The sequence below is a fragment of the Thamnophis elegans genome, chromosome 10 (assembly GCF_009769535.1).
Source record: "Thamnophis elegans isolate rThaEle1 chromosome 10, rThaEle1.pri, whole genome shotgun sequence".
Lineage (NCBI taxonomy): Eukaryota > Metazoa > Chordata > Lepidosauria > Squamata > Colubridae > Thamnophis > Thamnophis elegans.
In genome coordinates, this window is record NC_045550.1 from 60,627,335 (window position 1) to 60,648,032 (window position 20,698).

A 20,698-nucleotide genomic window follows, 5' to 3' on the forward strand; every position below is an offset into this window, starting at 1 on the left:
TGCACATATACTGAAGATCACATCTGTGGGAAATGAAACCTTGAGTTACCCATTTCCCCCACTGATGCGATGGGTCAAGGGCAGCAAATCCAGTGGACTAGAAGACGACTTTTAAGAAAACGTGCCCTTTCTTCCTGGTTTATGTGCTCTTGAGTCTCTGTAGCATGGTAAGGCAACCTTCCTTTCTTCTTTGTACCTATGGATGTTGTATAGAACATGCAAGCAAGGTTGTTTCTTGAAGTGATGTTACTTTATCCAGATAGCTGTTCTTCTCTTAATTCCGTCACAGACATCCAAGCCCCGTCAGGTGTGTATTTACAAAATGTTGTGCTTATGAACGTCTTCCCCCCCCACCCCTCCCAGAAGATCTGATGGGATCCTTCACACTGGAAAGAAGTCCAAATTCATTTCTGTTCGTGTTGTTGTTCAGGTTGTGAATGTAAAGGATGTTTTCTCTTAGGGGAGAGCATTGATACGATTCATTTGGAAGATGTGAGCGAGAAAGACCGAGAGAGATCGTAGTTACGACTCGATGTTGAACGCTTTTAATAGCACATCCAGGTCACCCACATTGGCAGCCTGAAAGAGTTCTGGCTGGTCCATCATAGACAATGCAATCCGGAGAGCAGCCCAAATATTACCTGAAATTACCGGCTGAGACACCTGCTGTTGATTCCGACTCTTGCGTTGCAGATTGAGAGCTGTGAGGAAGTTGCTCACCGCCTCTCTGCAGGTTAGGAAAACAAAACAACAACAAAACATGGGCAAAAATAATCCACAGTTTCCACAATATCTAACCACCAAAATAGTCAAAACACTACACAAGTGACCCTCAGGACACAGATAAACCTCCATGTGGCCTCAATGACCCTCTAAAAGTATGCAAATGACCAGCTGTCTGCAAGGACTATAAATCCTGCCATTCCCCACTATCCTGTCAGAGCTGAAGAAGCTTCTTGGATGAGAAGCGAAACGTCTTCAAAAGGAAAAAAAACCCAAGAACGTCCAGTTGCCTCCTGTAAAAGCACCTTTGGGACAATCATGGCCTGGATGACTTAGAATCTCTACAAACCAAAATGCATATAGACCTGCTTACCTGTATGCACCTAGGTTGATGCAGCTGATTCCTAAATTGTATCTAGATCTTATAAAGCCAGGTTGAATCTCTAAGGCTCGAGTGTAGGCTTCTACCGCTTCTTCACTTCGATCCCCATTTGCTAAGGTTGCGCCTAGACGGTTCCACAGCGAATAATCCTGACAAGACAACAACAATTTAGGTGTAATCAGTGGTGGGATTCAGCCAGTTCGCACCACTTCGGGAGAACTGATTGTTAACTTTCTGAGCAGTTTGGTGAACTGGTTGTTGGAAGAAATCGTTAGGGCAGAGAATGGGTTGTTAAATTATTTGAATCACTGGGTATAATACTTGTGCATCAAGTACTTTGATATGGGTTTTTTTGCTCATTCTGTTCAAATGATATCAGAGGTAGGTTCCTACTGGGTTCGGACCGGTTCGGCCAAACCGGTAGTAATTTGGCGCCATTGGTCGCTGGAACCTGCAGTGACCCAGGTTTGCCATGCCCCCGAACCGTTTCTCCTGGTGGCGCCATTTTGTTTTTTGCTTCTGCACATGCACAGAGCAATTTTAGTGGTACTACACATGGGCGCACAGCACGCATCAAGAGCATGTGCGTGCCGTGCCCCTGGGCAAACCAGCAGTAGCGGCTGCTGGAACCCACCCCTGAATGATATGGGTGGTAATAGTAAGTGTCTTACTAGTCCTTTCACTAGTATGACATGTAATTCAATATTATTTTCTGAGATTGTCTGAAATGTTAGAGGGTTTCCTCCGTGACCAGGGGGCTGGATTAGAAGACCTCCAAGGTCCCTTCCAGCTGAGTCCTGATTCCGAATTCTGAATTCAAGATAATTTTCTGAGATTTACTCCTAATTTTTTTTGTTAGGCAAGCCAGAATTGGAAGAAGAGCTGTCACAGAAAGGAAGGGGCCAATCTGTTTTCAAAGTGCCTGAAGGCCAGACAAAGGATAATGGATGGAAACTGATCAAGGAGAAATTCAATCTAGAATTAAGGATATTTTTTTCTGACAGCGAGAACAATCAACCCATGAAACAGAAGTTGCCTTTGGAAGTTCATCACTGGAGGCTTTCAAGAAGAGACTGGACTGCCATTTGTCAGAAATGGTGTAGGGTCTTCTGCTTGGGAGGGGGCTGGACTAGATGACCTACAAGGTCCCTTACAACTCTGTTAATCTGCTAAACTATTTAAACTACCGTATTTTTCAGAGTATAAGACACACCTTTTTTTCCTCAAAAAAAGGGTGAAAATCTGGGTGCGTCTTATACACTGAATACAGCATTTTTGGCCTCCCGACCCCCCCCCCCCCTTTGCCAAAATAGCTGTGCATAGCCTTTAGGAGGCTTCCAGAGTGCTCCTGGGGGCTGAGGAGGGAAAAAATGGACTGTTTTTTTCTCGTTTTTGCTCCCCCAGCCCCCAGGAGCAGTCTATAAAAGGGGCTTGAAATTAATGATTCACTTTAGGCACTTTAATGGCTAAAGCGAACACTAATTAATAGTTTAAAGGGCATTGGGCAATAGAAGTAAACATTTTAATGCCAAACTTACCTCTGGGCGCACAGTGAGGGCTGCATTGAATGCATCTATTGCTCTGTTAAATTCCCCATTCAGATGGAAGAGCACTCCAAGTCCCGTCTGCAAGTCGGGGTCAATCAATTCACCATTATGATGAGCTCCTTCAAGAAATAACTCCTTCACTTCTTCCAGCAGGGAACTAGAAATAGCGCCGGGTAGAGATAAAGGTACAAGAGCAATGAAACTATGGCCCGGGGGGGGGGGGGGTGTCTCAGAACAGATGGTAGAATTCATTTGCTCCCATGTCTCCCTCCCTTTTTTCATGGAAAACATGATTTAAATTCAGGCTGAGTTGGGTGATGTTTCAGTGTCCCAATTTTTTTCCTTGTAAATCGGGTAATCCGGGATTATTGTTACCTTTCATCCGCTGTCTTCGACATCCTCCTGGGCAATGCCGGAGAACCTTTCTTGCTTCTGAAGAGAAATCTGTACTTGGGATTCTGTTTGATCCAGCCTCTTAAGACTTCACAGGCCTCCTGCTGGTGGCCAGTGTTTGTGAAGCTCACGGCTAAGGCCATGAGGGCTTTCAAGTTGTTTGGCTGAAGCTCTAAGCACCTTGAGCAGAGGAAAAAGGAAACTTGGTTAAGCAGATGGTTCTCAGTGGGCTGAAGAGATGGACTTACTATCACCAAGGCCCAGTGGTGGGTTTCAAAAATTGTTCGAACCTACTCTGTGGGTGTGGCCTCCTTTATGGGAGTGGCTTGCCACCCATGTGACCAGATGGGAGTGGCTTGCCGCCCATGTGACCAGATATGAAAATGCCGATGACACTTGTCAGAACCACCTTAAATTACCTCACACACAGCATTGGCATGCATAAGAATAGGATGTAAACTTGTTTTTTAAAAGGCATCTTTGGTTTGTGTTAAAACAACTTCAACACACGCAATGTTCTGATTGCACCACAAACGTAGTAGTCATCCTTACCTTTCACAGAGGCACTGAGTTTTATAAATATGAGCATGATAGTGTAGAATAATCATATCCAAGGATCAGCGGTGGGTTTCAAAAAAGTTTGAACCTCTTCTGTAGGTGTGGCCTCTTTCCGGGTCCACTGGTGGAACCTCTTCTAACAGGTTCGGTAGATTTGACGAACCGGTTCTACCGAATAGGTGCGAACTGGTAGGAACCCACCTCTGCCAAGGCCTCTTGCTCTATAGCAACCAGGGGTGGGCTGCTGATGGTTTGCATGGGTTCGGGTGATCCTCTAGATAGGATTCTGCCCGGTTCAGTGAATCTCCAAATGCCACCACTGGTTGGCCCCGCCTAACCCTCCCCTCCCAGGAGTCTCCACATGGCCTGTTCATCATTCCAGGTAAGTGCAGGGCCTACGTGGAGGCTCGGGGAGGGCGAAAAATGGACACTCTGGAAATAGGCCTGTTTCTGTATTGTATTGTATTGTATTGTATTGTATTTAATAGATTTATAGGCCACCCAATCCCGGAGGACTCCGGGCGGCTTACAGAAAAGAAACAAATCTTAAAAATAAAGAATTAAAAAAAAACAGAGAAGATAGATTAAAACCTCATCATGCACCCAATCTGGTCGGGGCTGGACCTTAGTCATGAGGTCAACAGCCCCAGGCCTGCCGGAATAGCCAGGTTTTGATAGCCTTTCGGAAGGCCATGAGAGTGGGTAGGGTCCGGATCTCTGGGGGTAGTTCATTCCATAGGGCCGGAGCGGCTATAGAGAAGGCCCTCCTCCGGGGAGCTGCCAGCCAACATTGTCTGGCTGACGGCACCTGAAGAAGTCCCACCCTGTGCGATCTTATCTTTCGAACTGCCAGGTTGGCAGAAGCTGGGACAAGTAACGGGAGCTCACTCCATTGTGCGGCGCTAGGGATTCGAACCACTGAACTGCCAACCTTTCTGGTTGACAAGCTCAGTGTTTTAGCCACTGAGCCACTGCATCTCTTCATTAAACTAGACGTAGTTTAAGGAATGACCAATTCCAGGGACTGGTCTTCATAAGTTTTAGCCTCCAGTCCCCTAAAGATATGTCCATGATTTACCGGGACTCCCTCTTTCCCTCTGAAAGCAATAAGACAACCATTTGGGTACCCACTGGGCACATAAAACCAACAGTCATTAGCATCACTTACCGTTGGAGGGCAACTATGGCTCCCTGTTCATTTTCATTTTCTGCTTGGGTTATTCCAAGAAACTGCCAGGCCTGCAAAATGGGAAGTGTGAGCATTATACCATGCTAGGTATCAGCATAATAAACTCTGGGAAATTATTTTGTTATGAATGCCATGTCGGTCTTTATTTTAAAAAGCAAGGCTGAAAAAAAAGTGTGCTTTATTCTGGCAAGATTGATGTCAAGCTCAGAAATAAAAAAAGATACACTGGGGTTCTAAGCAGTTTCCTTTAGATTTCTACAGACAGAGATCTTGCTAAACTAAAGCAGACCACTTGCACCATTAAACCTATACACAGGGAGCTCTTAGGGAGGAGCTTCCTTCACTCTCTTCTCCCTCACAAACCATCTAAATTCCTCTGACATGCAGCCCCTCCTTCCTGGGAATCCAGACTACATTCCACCACATTACTCCCTCCATTCTAAATCCTGAATGTCGACTTCAGAACCAATCAGAAAGATGTTGATTCTGACTGGACACAAGGATATAGTGCTCAAGGGAATGTAAAACAGTGTTATCACATTCAAATTATATATAAGTGAGAAAGCACCAAGGCTATGAAATATACCGTATTTTTCGGATTATAAGACGCACCTGACAATAAGGCGCACCTCTGCACGCCTCATTTTTGGCCCTTTTGGGGGCCTCTTTTTGGCTCTTTTCCAGCCTTTCTTCTACCCATTTTTGACATGTTTTGGGGGCTTTTTGGCCTGTTTGTGAGGCTTTTTTGGCTCGTTTTTGAGGCATTTCTTGGCCCATTTTCAAGGGTTTTTTTAGCCCATTTTTGAGGCTTTTTAGGTCTGTTGGGGAGGGGTTTGACACATTTGGGGGGCTTTTTGGTCCATTTTTGAGGCTTCTTTTGCCCCATTTTGAGGCTTTTTGGCCCATTTTCAAGGCTTTACTTGGTCCATTTTCAAAGCCTTTTCCAGCCCCTTTTAAGACTTTTCTTGGCCCATTTTGAGGCTTTTCTTGGCCTGTTTTTGAGGCTTTTGGGGGCTGTTTTTGAGGCTTTTTTGGCCCAGTTTTGAGGCTTTTTTTCAGCCCATTTTTTTGAAAACAGGTAGAAAAAAAGCATCAAAAACGGCCTGAAAAAAAGCCTAAGAAACTGCAGAAAAAACAATTACTGCCAACCTGCCTTCCATTGATGACTTGTATATTGCACGAGTCACAAAAGGGGCTTTTTGACTCCTCACACCCTGGACAGTTGAAATTGTTTCAACTCCTACCCTCAAAACGACGCTATAGGGCACTGCACCCCAAGACAATTAGACACAAGAACAGTTTTTCCCAAAAGCCATCTCTTTGCTAAACAAATAATTCCCTCCCCACTGTCAAACTATTCATTAAGGCTGAATTACTATTACTATTAGTCTTCTCATCATTCCTATCACCCACCTTCTCCCACTTATGACTGCAGGACTGTAACTTTGTTGCTTGTATTTATATTGATACTGATTGTTTCCTGATTGCTTATTTGTACCCTATGACTATCATTAAGTGTTGTACCTTATGAGTCTTGATGGATGTATCTTGTCTTTTTATGTATACTGAGAGGTTATGCACCAAAGACAAACTCCTTGTGTGTCCAATCACACTTGGCCAATAAAGAATTCTGTTCTGTTCTGTTCTGTTCTGTTCTACTCTACTCTACTCTACTCTACTCATCAAATAATACTCTAATCAAGGCATTAATAAAGGAGAACACCACACCTCCACCAAAACTGGAGGGGCAAGCTAATGTTTATCAACAGAGAGCAAACCCCACATTGATGATGTTACCTAGTTGGGCAATTAAAAGTCTGCAAGCAAACAACCAAGCTCAGAGAGCACCAAGAAATCCAAAGCTGTTTCTTCACAACTGATAAAAGACTCTGAAGGGAATTTTAACTAGTTCCAGATATTCAACAGGGTAGATACCTCAGCATCATGTGGGTCTTGGAGAATAGCTGCCTCTAAATATAGGATGGTGAGGGGCAAATCTCCTTCCCTCAGTTTTTTTAGTCCCTCTTCAAAAGCACCAGGCCAATCTTTGAAGGGATTTTCGGTGTGAAAGTAATAACCCTGAAAAAGGAAATTAAAGTGTTGGCAGTTAGATAGGGACACTTACGTAGAAAACTATCCACATGATCGTATGGAGATCTATTCACAAGAAAGTCTCAGGGAGCCTGGGAATAAAATTTGACTACCTTAAAATGAAATTATATGGGATTGTGGAAATACCATTCCCAAGAAAACATAAATTGAGATTTGAAAGAGACACCTATAACAATAGAAAAAGAAAGGGAGGGAAGAAGGAAGGAGAGGAGAGGAGGAAGGAAGTAGTGAAAAGAGGGAAGAAAGAAGGGAAAGGAGAGGAGGATGGAAGGGAGAGAAAGAGAAGGAGAGATAGTAGGGAAGGAAGAGGAGGAGTGGAGGAGAGGTAAGGGAAGAAGAAAGAGATAAGGAAAGGTGAGTAGAAGGGAGAGTAAGAGAAGGAGAGGAGGGAGGAAGGGAGAAAAAAGAGAAGGAGAGAGAGTAGGAGGGGGAAGAGAGAGGGTAAGAGTAGGAGAGAGGTAAGGGAAGGAAGAAGGGGAAGGAGAGGAGGTAGGAAGGAAGTAGAGAAGGAAGGGAGAGAGAAAAGAAAAGAAAGAGAAAATAAGGTGGTGTCATAATAGATGCTTGGGATGGTAAACAATACAACCCAAACTGTACTCTATAATCTCTTAAAGGGAATAACAATAGTATAAGATTGGCAAAGAAAAAGAATAACCATGTGAATGTTTACCTGGAATTGTATGTGTATATATAGCACATTAGAGATAAACAATATTTGGTTATAAATAGCTAATTATAGAAAGGGAAAACACTAACTGCAAAGAAACCGATACGGAACTGCTGTATGATATATGATGGAACTTCTTGTTCCTATGTTGTCTTAAGTCATGTGTTTGTTCTTGTTGATGTGTTTATGTGTGTAAAATAAAAACTTAAAAAAAAAAAAATCAAATCATCGATTGTCTTTCATTTATCCAGGAAGGTATTTTTGGTAAGTGTCTGAATAGCTTGCACATTATTTTATGCGATGCAGGGGCTTATTTTCAGCAATGGGACTACAGCAATGTTGGTGAACCTTTTTGGCCCTGACTGCTGAAACGGGAGTGCACACATGCACGCAGGGGGGCACCAGAAAGTGGAAGAACAGCTCCCTGTCGCATGTGTCAGGAGTGCCAGAAACTGGAAGAGCAGTTCACCGGAGCGCACATGCGCATGCTGATAAGCCGATCTTCTGGTTTCTGGTCCGGGGTGGGTTCCTGCCAGTTCTAACCTCTTCTATAGAAGAGGTTCCACAAATCTACAGTGCCATTTTAGAACCAGTTCCAGCTCCCTCCCCTCGCCCGTCCGAACATCATCAAGTTTAAGAGCGAGAGGAGGAATTCTGGGAGTTGAAGTCCACAAGTCTTAAAGCTGTCAAGTTTGAACACCCCTGGGTTTTTTTTCTAAAGGGTTAGGGGTGCAAGGGTCTTGTAACTTGACATCTTTAAGACTTGCATGCTTCAAAGAGTTTCTGAGCCAACATTTTGGTTGCTAAGCAAGAGCGTTTTAAGTGAGTTTCACCACATTTTACAAGTTGGCCACGCCCACCCAATCACATGGCTGGCAAGACACGCCCACCTGGTGACATGGCTGACAAGCTACTCCCACAAAGCAGGCCACACCTACAGAAGAGGTTCTAAATTTTTTTTGAAACCCACCACTGTTTCTGGTGTGCATGAGCGCATGAAGACCAGCTGGCCAGCATGCATGCACATACCAGGAACTGCAAGCTCAGCTTCCTGGCACGCACATGTGCACCGGGGAGTTGCTCTTCCAGTTTCACACATGTGCAAAACCAGCTGGCCAATGTGCACGGACACACTTGTACCCTGAAGAACAATGGGCAACAGCTGGTGTGCCTGGAGAGATGGCTCTGGAGCTGGAACGAAAGATGGGAGTTCAATCCCACTCCATGGCAGCACTTGGGTCTCGAACGTGGGCTTGCTAACCTCCATCCCAGCATCCTAACCATGTAAGCCACCATAATCCACAGAAAGGGGTTTATTGAAAAAGATCCATGGTGTTCTGACCTAGGCTTCCACAGCAGTACGGAGCTGAGTCCTCGTCCCAATAAACCCCTTTCATTTAATTTACAGTGAATTCCTCTCCAGCAAAGTCTTTCCTCTCCCCCAGTCTTTCATGATAGTTCACAATTACCGACCTTTATCAGGCTTGGCGAGTGGCCAGGTCGATATCTCTCAGATGCCACAATACTTGGCAAGAATGCAGGAATGAACTAATTGTCTCCTGCAAACACCCATTCCCCTTTCGCTCCTCTTTTATTTTCTCTGGGAGGGGCCATTCACCATCCACCTGTTGCTTTACTCCCAAGTTGACCCTGTTCCTTAGCTGTTCCCTTCATCTGACAACTCTGTGCATGCGCACACTGGGAACAGGCTCCAGCTGTCTGCTGTCTGACGCTGACAACAGCTGATAACTGTCGGACGGCCCTGGCCCCATCTCTGCCTCTGATGCAGAGCCCTCATCAGAGTCTTCCCCTGACTCCAGAACTGGCGCATGTTCCTCTCCGATCTTCTCATTGTCCGAATCTGCTGCCAGCTCCGCTGGCCCCTGGCAGGCCACAACACATGGTAGGAGGTATTATCATGGAGGAAAGTGTTTCTACATATTAGGTGCCTTGAAGAGAAGGCCCATTTTCTAGGTCTCAAGAAGTGACCATTTTTAATTCAGAGCATGCCAACTGTACGAGATCATACAAATGACTGGGATAGATGGTCCTTTAGATAACCAGGTCCTATGTGATGATATGCAAATTTGCCTTTTACTTATGTTGGACTACCATAAAGATATTCTTCTCCGTTCTTCCACAATCCCAGCTTACCTTCTCATTAATGGAGACGGCCACTTGTCCTTGTGTTTCTTGGCTGTCTGAAATCCACTTTCTCCGAGCCATTTCTTCCCACTCTGCCTGCATCTTGTCCCAAAACTCTGTGTCTGACTGGGGAGAAAGGAACCAAACAAACGAGTATGAAACATGGAAGAAGTAGAATGGAACAAACAATTCCTTTAGCCCAAGGGGTCTCCAATCTGGGCAACTTTAGGACTTGTGGACTTCAACTCCAGAATTCCTCAGCCAGCGCATTGAGTTGAAGTCCACAAGTCCTAAAGTCGCCAAGGTTGGGACCCCTGCTTTAGCCTAAGGTAGGAGTGTCAAACTCGATTTCATTGAGGGCCGCAACAGGGTTGTGTTTGACCTTTGGGGACTGGGGGCGTGGAAGAGGGCATGGCCAGGGCCAGCCCAATGCCCCTCATGTGGGGGACATCTGGGGTGGTCTGAGCGCTCTGTTTTCGGTTGCAAAGGCCTCCTGCAACTGCCAGCAAAAATGGAGCTGGGCCAATCACCAGGAGACTGGGAGTTCTAGTCTTAAATAAATAAATAAATAAATAAATAAATAAATAAATAAATAAATAAATAAATAAATAAATAAATAAATGCAACACAACTGGATAAATGAATGAACTAATATATATTTATTCCTTGCTATTTGCCATTATTAAGCCTATCTTTTTATTTCCCCAACAATAATATTGTGGTTTTTTTTTTCCCTAGTGATTATGGAAATACTCTAACAAATGGTGTCATTTATACATACAGTGTTTCTTTTCCTTCCCTCCCTTCCCCTTTTCCTTTCATTTCCTCTTCCCTTTCCTTTCCTCCTTTCCTTTCCTTCCCTCCCTTCCCTTTTTCCTTTCGTTTCCTCTTCCCTTTCCTTTCCTCCTTTCCTTCCCTCCCTTCCCTTTTTCCTTTCATTTCCTCTTCCCTTTCCTTTCCTCCTTTCCTTTCCTTCCCTCCCTTCCCTTTTTCCTTTCATTTCCTTTCCTTCTTTCCTTTCATTTCCTTCCCTTCCCTCCCTTCCCTTCCCTTCCCCTTTTAAAATCCACTCTATCTAGAAATAAATTACCGCTCTAACTAATGGTCCTTTCCACCCCTATCCTGAATACTATAGTAAAAAATTGTTCTACTTATCTCTTTAAGTAAAGTATTTTAGAGAAGGATGCTATTAAAAACAGCCTCTTTATTTTTGACTCTATGTTTTGTAATTGAATAGCATAATCACTAGCACTTTATGGATATCTGGAATCTAAGCCTGGTGTAGGGGGAAAAAAGCTCATCTCTCTCACATAGCTAAGAAAATCTTAAAAGGCCCAATATTATGCATTCTGTTCTTAGAAAGGGAGGGGGAATGTTTATGGAATATTGCAAACATTTAGCATTTCTATAGTGTTGCCAGACCATTTCATGTTATCTCAATAGTTCCTTATTATTTCATTTATAATGCCCCTAAGACCATTTTCCAGACAGAAAATGCAATTTAAATAGTCCATACCAGGTCCTGAAAAACAGCCAGTCTCTCTGGATAAAGTTTCAATCTACATTTGTGTGCAATGTTAGCCACAAATGGGGTCAGAAAAATCAAGATGGCGGCTGCTTTTAATTCCCCTCTGCCTGTGGGATTGTGCTTGCATCAACTTTTCTTCCTTAAAATTTACATTTACAGAAAGGAAAAGGAAAAAAAAACCCTAAAGTATTCAAAATATTGCAGGTAGTCCTTGACTTACAACTATAATTGAGCCCACAATTATGGCCATACGTTGTGACAGTCATTAAGTAGGTCATCACATGACTGAGCAACATTTTTTTTTTGCAGCCTTTAAATCAGTGGTCCCCAACCTGTGGGCTATGGCCAATGGTGGGATTCAAATGATTTAACAACCGGTTCTCTGCCCTAATGACCAGCTGGGTAGGTGGGGCTTGGTGGTCATGTGTCTGGGTGGGCGTGGCCAACTCAACATCACTCACACCGATGGGCGCTTCGCCTTAGCTGTGACAATGTCATAAGGGTTAACTGGAGAGGCAGTTTCTGTAAGCAGAGCAATAAAGATGAGGCTAGAAACAACACCAGAATGTTTCCTTCCTGCCTTCCTTACAGGATTAGCCCTGTGAAGTGGAAAAAAACAAAATATTTCTTCCAACAGCCAATTCTCCGAACTGCTTAGTTTAACAACCAGTTCTTTCGAATAGGTGCCAACTGGCTGAATCCCACCACTGTGGCCCACTACTGTGTCGTGGCCTATTCACAACTGGGCCACATGAATGGTTGGCTGGCACAGCCCCATTCGCGTGACATCCTGGGCACTTGGGGCCTCGCTCGTGCGAGCAATGGGTGCGGCTATCCCCTCATAAAACCATCCCCCTTTCCCCCTCTCCCCCCTCTGGGCTGCAAATCCAGAAAGGTTGGGGAAACTCTGCTTCAAGTGAATGCTCTGGTCATAAAGCGAAGACTGTGGTTGTAAAGTGAGTGCAGCAGTTATTAAGTTAACAATGCAACCATCAAGTGAATCCATTGTTGGCTATAGTTGTTGTTGTTGTTTTGCCAGAAAACGGAAGTAAACACCTGTTTCTGTCAAACACATCACAAAACACGGTCTCATGATCATGAGATGCTTCATACAGCCACAAATGCAGGACGGTTGCCAAGGGCCCATAATGTGGTCACGTGACTACGAATGGGGCATCAGAACTTCAAATCTGGGTCATAAGTTCTGGTTTGGAGAATCTTGTCAAGGGAAATTAGGAGATTCAGGCAGTTTGAATGAGTTAAAACGATTTATTGCAAACTTAAGCTCTCTAGAAGAATCTGACCAACCAACGGTCAAGGGAAATGAGCAGGAGATAAGAAAGGCATTCAAGGTGGGCTGGACTTAGATCTCTCGTGGGCAGACTTATGACACGTTTGATCCCTCCTTCAGGTTCAATTTGGTCATCTTTTACATCTCCTGTCATAACTTCAAACAATTGCTAAACATATTAACAATATTAACTTCAAACAATTGCTAAACATCCATATTTCTTTCTTAAATTATGTTATTGATCTGGAAAGGAAGAAGGAAGGAAGGAAGGAAGGAAGGAAGGAAGGGAGGAAGGAAGGAAGGAAGGAAAAATGCTAAGTTTCTCACCCCTTCTGCCAATGATCTATGCCAGTGTTTCTCAACCTTGGTGACTTTAAGTCCTGTGGACTTCAACTCCCAGCGCTGGCTGGGGGATTCTGGGAGTTGAAGTCCACAGGACTTAAAGTCACCAAGGTTGAGAAACACTGATCTATGCAAATGATGTTGCGGGGGAGTGTTGTGGGGGATTATGTGCTGCGCCTGCTTAATTGTGAGACAGTCACAAGTTCTGGAAACTGTATTTGCTTATTAAGGGCACAGCACACAGTTCAGTCCAATCTCTGCTAGACTTCAAATGGAAGCACAAGGGGCACATTTTGTAATTATGAGAGAAGAGGAAAAACAGGTGTTTAGGGAGATATTTAACACCACTCTAGCCTCACATATTTACATTGCTTTAATTCAGTTTACTGTGTGCAAACTTGCCCAGGTTTGGACTATTTTAGTGCCATGCATTTAATGGAGATATTTTCTTAACAAGCAATCCCTTCTAATTGATGGGGTGGTGGGCGGGGGTGGTGGTGAAGAAGAGACAGGACATTTTCTTTTCGGTTCTCTGCTTGGCAAACTGCCACTAAAGTAATTAATTTCTAATTTTATCAGCAAACACACTCTGTGATTAAGTTCCGTCCCTTCCTGTCCATTTCCAAAGGACTCCAGAATATAAATGTTTTTGCTTTGTTTCATATCGAATACAAAGAGTAAGCTCAGAATTGGGGCTGTAATAAAGGTTTTCCCTGTGACACCAGTCTACGGAAGTGAAAATTGGATTTTGAAGAAGCCAGCTAGAAAGTGTATTGGTGCTTTTGAACTTTGTTATTGGAAAAGACCGCTGAGAATATCACGCACAGCCAAGGAAACACACAAATTGATCACAAAACAAACTCAACCCAGAATTGTCACTTGAGCCACAAATGGATAGGCTCAAATTGTCATGTTTTGGATACATTTCTATAATGCTAAGCAGGGCTTCTTTTACTGCCGGTACACTCAGGGTTTGATGCACACCAGAGGTGGGTTCCTACCAGTTCGCACCTATTCGGTAGAACCGGTTAGTCAAATCTACTGAACCGGTTAGAAGAGTTTCCACCAGTGGACCTGGAAAGCAGGCCACACCTACAGAAGAGGTTCCAAATTTTTTTGAAACCCACCACTGGCAAGGATCTTGTAACTTGACAGCTTTAAGACTTGCATGATTCAATGCCAGAGTTTCTGAATAGCTACTTGGACCGACCTAAGTACTAATTCATAATTTCATATCCGGTCACATGGGCGGCAAGCCACTCCCATCCGGTCACATGGGTGGCAAGCCACTCCCACAAAGGAGGCCACACCCACAGAGTAGGTTCCAACAATTTTTGAAACCCACCACTGATGCACACTACGTGTCCATGCGCAAAAGTAAAAAAAAAAAACCATTGCTACTGTGCAGAAGCAGAAGCAAAAATCAAGATGGTAGCCCCTTTGGCGGCACTGATAGAACCAGTTCAGATGTGTGCACGGCTGAGTTACTACCTACTTGGCCAAACCGATAGGAATGCACCTCTGATGCTAAGATAAGTGAAAGGAAACCAGAGAAGGAACATGGCTAGCATGCTGATCTAGTACAAAGGAATAAATAACAACAAGGTCACACCGATATGTTTAGCTAATTGATGTTATTAATAGTCACACCATGCTGTAATTTTCATTGTCTGCCTTTATGAGTGTCTTGTCTTTGAAATGCAGTTTAACCTCTGGTTGTGCTTTGGCACAAGGCTGCTGGGCTTTGTTTGATACCCAGGACATTCTGAACTGGGTCAAACCAGGGGCAACCCACCAGAAGTGGATTCGGGTTAATGTCAGTGTTCCAAATATCATCCAAAATTAAATCAGAGTCCAAGGCAGAACTTTCCTCAAACTTCCAATTTAGTCAGAGAGACCTGTTGGCACATCTGTGAAAAACCCGAATCTGAAAGCTTCCTGGGTTTTCCACCCAGTTGAAAGTTCATGATCTTGCCCCCACACCCACAAGTCCATCACATGGTCCAATCTTCCATGGCCATGCTGGCATCTCCACCCATCCATTTCCGGAGAGGTGCAGAGACAAAGAATGACCTTGGGCTTCTAGAAAGGAATGTTTTATTTTGACCTCAACACATTCTACTCCTTACTATTCCCCCTCCCAATTACCCTACTAATGAAACAGCAGAGTAAAATAATAGAGAGTGTGGTAGGCCAAAGATCCTAAAAGGAATATGACTGCAGGCCTGACACTCTGATTAGCACCTGCTTGGATTTAGATAAGGGACAACAGAATTCAAGGGAGGTAGGACTTATTTCACTTGTCACTATGTAGGGATTCTAGGCTGATTCCTCTTTTAACGCTGCCCTCAGGTTCTGCCACTCTTTCTCCTACACTATTACAGTACAGGGAGCCCTCAACCTACAACAGTTCATTTCGTGACAAAGTTACAATGGCACTGAAAAAACTGACTTATGACCATTTTTCACGCTTATGACTCTTGCAGCATCCCCATGGTCACGTGATTTACATTTGTGACCACTGGCTCACATTTATGATGGTTGCAGTGTCCCGTGACTCATGTGATCACCTTTTGCAACCTTCTGACAAGCAAAATCAACGAGGAAGCCAGATTCACTTAACATTACTAATATTCACTTAGTATTACTAATTGAACCGCTTCAATGATTCACTTAACAACTGTGGCAAGAAAAGCAGAACCACATGGGTTTGTGGTTCTGGCACAGCTGACAACATGGAGTTGAGAGTGGGTGGATTTTTATACCTTCTTTAGGCTTTGCACTCGAGCTTCCTATTCCTGTGCAACAACATGTATTCTATTGGCTATTGTCAGGCTCCTATGGAGCCATGGAGGGGTTATGTAGGGGTCATAGCTGGCTCTATAGGCAAAAGAGAAAATGCAAATCCTAGGTGTTTGTCTGAGCTAATCTGGTTTACCTCTGTCTTATTTTTTTATCTGAGCTCCCGGTTGAAGTTTGGACTTAACGTAAGTTTGGGCTAGGGGGTCATGCAATGAAGGGACTTGTGTTCTGAAAGGGTGTTGGGCAATTCCTAAGGGCCTTTGTCCTGGGTTGGATCTTGGGTGATGGCTGCTTCTAATCCTACCATTCTGCCTTTCTTTCAAAATATCCTGTCTTGAATGGATTACCAAATCTGCATTTCTAAAAAGCTGCCTCCTCAGTTTCTGTTCAGGGGCAGGGAGATTGAATCTGCTTTCTGTCTTTTAAGAGCATGTTTTTTTTTAATATTCTCCAAAATATTTCATTCTTTTTTTGGGGAGGAGGGGGCACTACTATAGTATAACACTACTATAGTTTAGATGGCTCATTATCACATTGTGTTTTTAATCAATGTCCAGAGTTGAGTGGAAGGCAAGGGACCCATTGCAGGAGATGATTTCTCATTCCAATTGTACTAGTTCTTGAAATGCCAAGGAATACCTCAACTGCAGCTTTAGCGCGTTCAAATTCCTCTTCCATGGAATGATTTCGGGACAGGAGTGGTCCTGCCATCCATTGCTCTTTGGCTGACCGGCCCTGGAAGAACATCACAGTCAGAAAATAAGGCAAACTGAAGCATGATATTCATTGAAAGAGTCAGAATCAGTCAATGCTTAGGGCTAAATTGAAGTTTGTAAATTGAGGTTTATAAAGATATTTTCAAATTGAGCTTAACTCCTAGCGATTGCATCCTTTCTTTTTTTTTTTACATTCGGATGTAAAAAAGTATTTCTTTATTCAAATTTACTATAGTTGCTAAACTTCAATTGACTCCTTTTTTAGGAATAAATTTTATTTGTACATTTTTCTTTAACACAGATGAATGCTTAATAAACAGTCAATTTACTTATACATAGTATCAATAATAACAACAATATTTACTTGTATATAGTGGTATTCTTCCAGCTTCTAATTTCTACCTTTATTATCTAACCATCTATAAAAAATCCCATGTTAAAAAATATTCTGTATCTTCTTTATCCTGTATCTTTAACGTTAGCCTACCCATTTCCGCACAGTCTAATACTTTTTAAATTATGTTTTCATCTGCAGGAATGTTCTCATTTTTCCAATATTGTGCAAATACAATTCTTGCTGCTGTCAACACATGTAATATTAAATATACAACCGCTTTGTCATGTTTTTCTGCTAATATACCTAACAAAAATATTTCTGGCTTTAAATCTATATATTGCTTTATCATTTTCTCTAGCCATGTATGTATTTTTGTCCATTTTTTTTTGCCTTTGGGCAAACAGTGGTGGGTAGCTTTTGCCGTCGCTACCAGTACGCTGCTTGTGGTCTGTTCATGCACGCGCCAGACATGTGCACTGCGCAAGCGTGCACACTCCATTGCCCCTGCGACACCCAGATATTCATTGGAGGTCATGCAGGTGTCACACGCTGTGCACATGTGCGCAATTGGCCCGGTTGCTTCAGAAGCAGGTATGGAACCCGGGCGGGCAGGTGAGCCAAACGCCACCGTATTGGTACGGGGGCCACTGCTCCCGACTTCTAGGTGGAACCCACCACTGATCTGATTGCATTTCCAAAATTTGTCGGGCAAGTTTGCTAGCCTTGCCGGTGGTAAATGCCACCTGTAAAACATTTTATGTACTGCATTTTTTGGAGTATAAGACGCACCTTTTCCCCTCAAAAAAGAGGCTGAAAATCTGTTTGCGTCTTATACACTGAATACAGCATTTTTTGCGTCCCGAAACCCCACCTTCACCAAAATGGCCATGTAAGCCGTTTTTGCTCAATTTTACCCCCTTCCCCAGCCCCCGAGGAGCACTCTATAAGCTTTCTAAAGGCTATCCATGCCTTTCTTTTTTTATGAAAAACGGGCCCGTTTTCGTGAAAAATGGACTGTTTTTTGCTTGTTTTTGCTCCCCCCCCCCCCCGGAGCACTCTGCAAGCCCCCTAAAGGCTATTCATGCCTTTTTTGTGGGGGGGAAACGGGCTCATTTTTGGGAGGTTTGCAGAGTGCAAAAACCTTTTTTTTTATTTACCTCTTCAAAACCTTGGTGCGTGTTATACTCCGAAAAATATGGTAAGTTTTCCTTATATGCAGTTGCCATTGTAAATTTATAATTTCCATCTCAAAGTTTTTGCCATTTGTCAAATTCTATTGTATATGCAGGGATGCAGTGGCTCAGTGGCTAAGACGCTGACCACTTTGGGACAATAGGGACCACTTTGGTGGGAAGGTAACAGAATTCCGTGCGCCTTCGGCATTTAGTCATGCTGTCCACATGACCACAGAGACGTCTTCGGACAGCGCTGGCTCTTCGGCTTTGAACTGGAGATGAGCACCGCCCCCTAGAATCAGGAAGAACTAGCACATTTGTGTGAGGGGGGAACCTTTTACCTAACATAGTTACTTTGTAAAGGGCTCATGTGGCCGGCATGACTAAATGCCGAAGGCGCACGGAATGCTGTTACCTCCCCACCAAAGGTGGTTCTTATTTTTCTACTTGCATTTTACATGCTTTCGAACTGCTAGGTTGGCAGAAGCTGGGACAAGTAACAGGAGCTGACTCCATTATGTGGCGCTAGGGATTCGAAACGCCGAACTGCCAACCTTTTTGATCGACAAGCTCCATTATTAAGTCTTAGCCACTGAGCCACCACGTCCTAACTATGTTAGTTAGCAAGTTAACAAAATCCATGTCATGTGCCCTTCCCTCACAAGTGCTTGGGGAAAAAAAATTATTTTGAATAGAGTGGAAAGTACTTTGCTAGATGAAAGCTGGAATCATGGCTGCCTAACAACAATATTGGGGGGTCAAAGGCCAAGCTTTGCCTCATTGTTAATCTCTTCACTTTGCCTGAAGTGAAGCCATTGCTCGATCATAGCCCAGTCCTTTATCAACAGCAGTGAAGCCCGCATCAAACATTTTCTCATCAATCTCAGCTTCTAAGCCCCCCGCTGTTTTCATTTTCCACTTTGACCAGGATTTGTAGTGATTTGTCGATATACCTGTGCTATTCCTAGCTTTTTTCCTTTGTTCCGGCTCTTTCTTTGGATTCCTCCCATGGGAACAAGTACAATGCAAGTTGATAAGCCCCTTTTTTCATTTAAAATAAAAGCCCCTTTCTAAACTCATGGACAGGGTGAAAAGAAATTTCAACTTTCAAGGCAGGGATAAGCCAGGGAGTGACCTAAAAACGTTGGCCTTGCTGAGCCCATAATCTCAATACTTCTCTGAGGTCAAACTCATTAACCAGAAGTTCTTCCAACAGAAGAGGGGAAATATGTGCTTACATGATTTTACTTTGGATGATCATTATTTTCACAGTTACTCAGTTGTAAAGGGTGGCCAGAGTGCATAAAATACTGAGCTAGGTGTTGGGGTTTTTTCCCCTTCCTTTGGGTGGGTGAAAAGGATCTGCTGATCTTAGGCTGAGCCAGTGGTGGGATTCAAATAACTTAACAACCGGTTCTCTGCCCGAATGACCAGCTGAATAGGTGGGGCTCGGTGGTCATGTGATTGGGTGGGTGTGGTCAACTCAACGTCACTCACATCGACCCATGCTTTGCCTTAGTTGTTAGAATGTAATAAGGGTTAACCGGAGAGGAAGTTTCTGTAAGCAGGGCGATAAAGATTAGGCTAGAAACAACACCAGAATGTTTCCTTCCTGCCTTCCTTACAGGATTAGCCCTGTAAAGTGGAAAAAAAGAAAAGGAGATTTCTTCCAACAACCGGTTCTCCCAACTGCTTAGAAAGATAACAACCGGTTCTCCTAAATAGGTACGAACTGGCTGAATCCCACCACTGGGCCGAGCACTACTGAATGAAAAAGAAGTTGGAGCAGGCTGGGGGCTGGGGAATTCTGGGAGTTGAAGTGCACACATCTTAAAGTTGCCAAGGTTGAAAAACAGTGGGTTAGAGCAGTGTTTCTCAACCTTGGCAACTTGAAGATGTTCGGACTTCAACTCCCAGAATTCCCCAGCTGGCATTTGCTGGCTGGGGAATTCTGGGAGTTGAAGTCCAGACATCTTCAAGTTGCCAAGGTTGAGAAACACTGGGTTAGAGCATGCTGCTTCACAATTCTCAGCTGATTAGGATGGCACTAGAAGTAATACATTGTAATAAGCCAGTGGTGGGTTTCAAATTTTTTAGAACCTCTTCTGTAGGTGTGGCCTGCTTTGTGGGAGTGGCTTGCTGACCATGTGACCAGGTGGGAGTGGCTTGCCAACCATGTGACCGGGTGGGCATGGCCAACTTGTAAAATGTGGTGAAACTCACTTAACAACGCTCTTGCTTAGCAACCAAAATGTTGGCTCAGAAACTCTGGCATTTGAATACGCAAGTCTTAAAGCTGTCAAGTTACAAGACCCTCGCACCCCTAACCCTTTAGAAAAAAAACCCAGGGGTGTTTAAACTTGACAGCTTTAAGACTTGTGGACTTCAACTCCCAGAATTCCTCCTCTCGCTCTTCATCTTGAACTGGCAGGAACCCACCCCTGTAATAGGCTCAAAGGAGCATAAGCAGGTATGTAAAGTAAGGCCTTAACAGCTCATTAGACTGTTTAATATTCATAAACGTTAATATCAAGACAAGGCTATATGGAACGCAGATGGTTTTCCTACTGCCGCTAAGCATTTAATGGCTAGAAATGTCCTCTATCGGTATGTTCATACACATTGTCCCACAGGTGGTTTTTTTCAAAAGGCAACTGGACTTTCTTTGTTTTTCATTGAAGACGTTTCGCAATCAGAGGTGGTATTCAGCCGGTTCTGAACCAGTTCTAGAGAACCAGTAACAGAAATTTTGAGTAGTTTGGAGAACAGGCAAATACCACTTCTGGCTGTC

General features: G+C 43.7%; 1 protein-coding gene across 1 annotated transcript in view; it reads right to left on the bottom strand.

The window, feature by feature from the left end:
- Positions 1–522: 522 nt before the first annotated feature.
- The window catches only part of PEX5L (peroxisomal biogenesis factor 5 like), a 63,884-nt gene continuing 43,708 nt past the window's right edge, over positions 523–20,698 (bottom strand). Inside the window, exons 7-14 of the mRNA XM_032224902.1 lie at positions 16,319–16,414; positions 9,726–9,842; positions 6,728–6,871; positions 4,772–4,842; positions 3,028–3,225; positions 2,644–2,809; positions 1,097–1,254; positions 523–727 (exon numbers count right to left, since the gene is read on the bottom strand). Coding sequence (XP_032080793.1) covers positions 523–727; positions 1,097–1,254; positions 2,644–2,809; positions 3,028–3,225; positions 4,772–4,842; positions 6,728–6,871; positions 9,726–9,842; positions 16,319–16,414 — 1,155 coding nt within the window. The remainder of the gene's footprint in view (positions 728–1,096; positions 1,255–2,643; positions 2,810–3,027; positions 3,226–4,771; positions 4,843–6,727; positions 6,872–9,725; positions 9,843–16,318; positions 16,415–20,698) is intronic.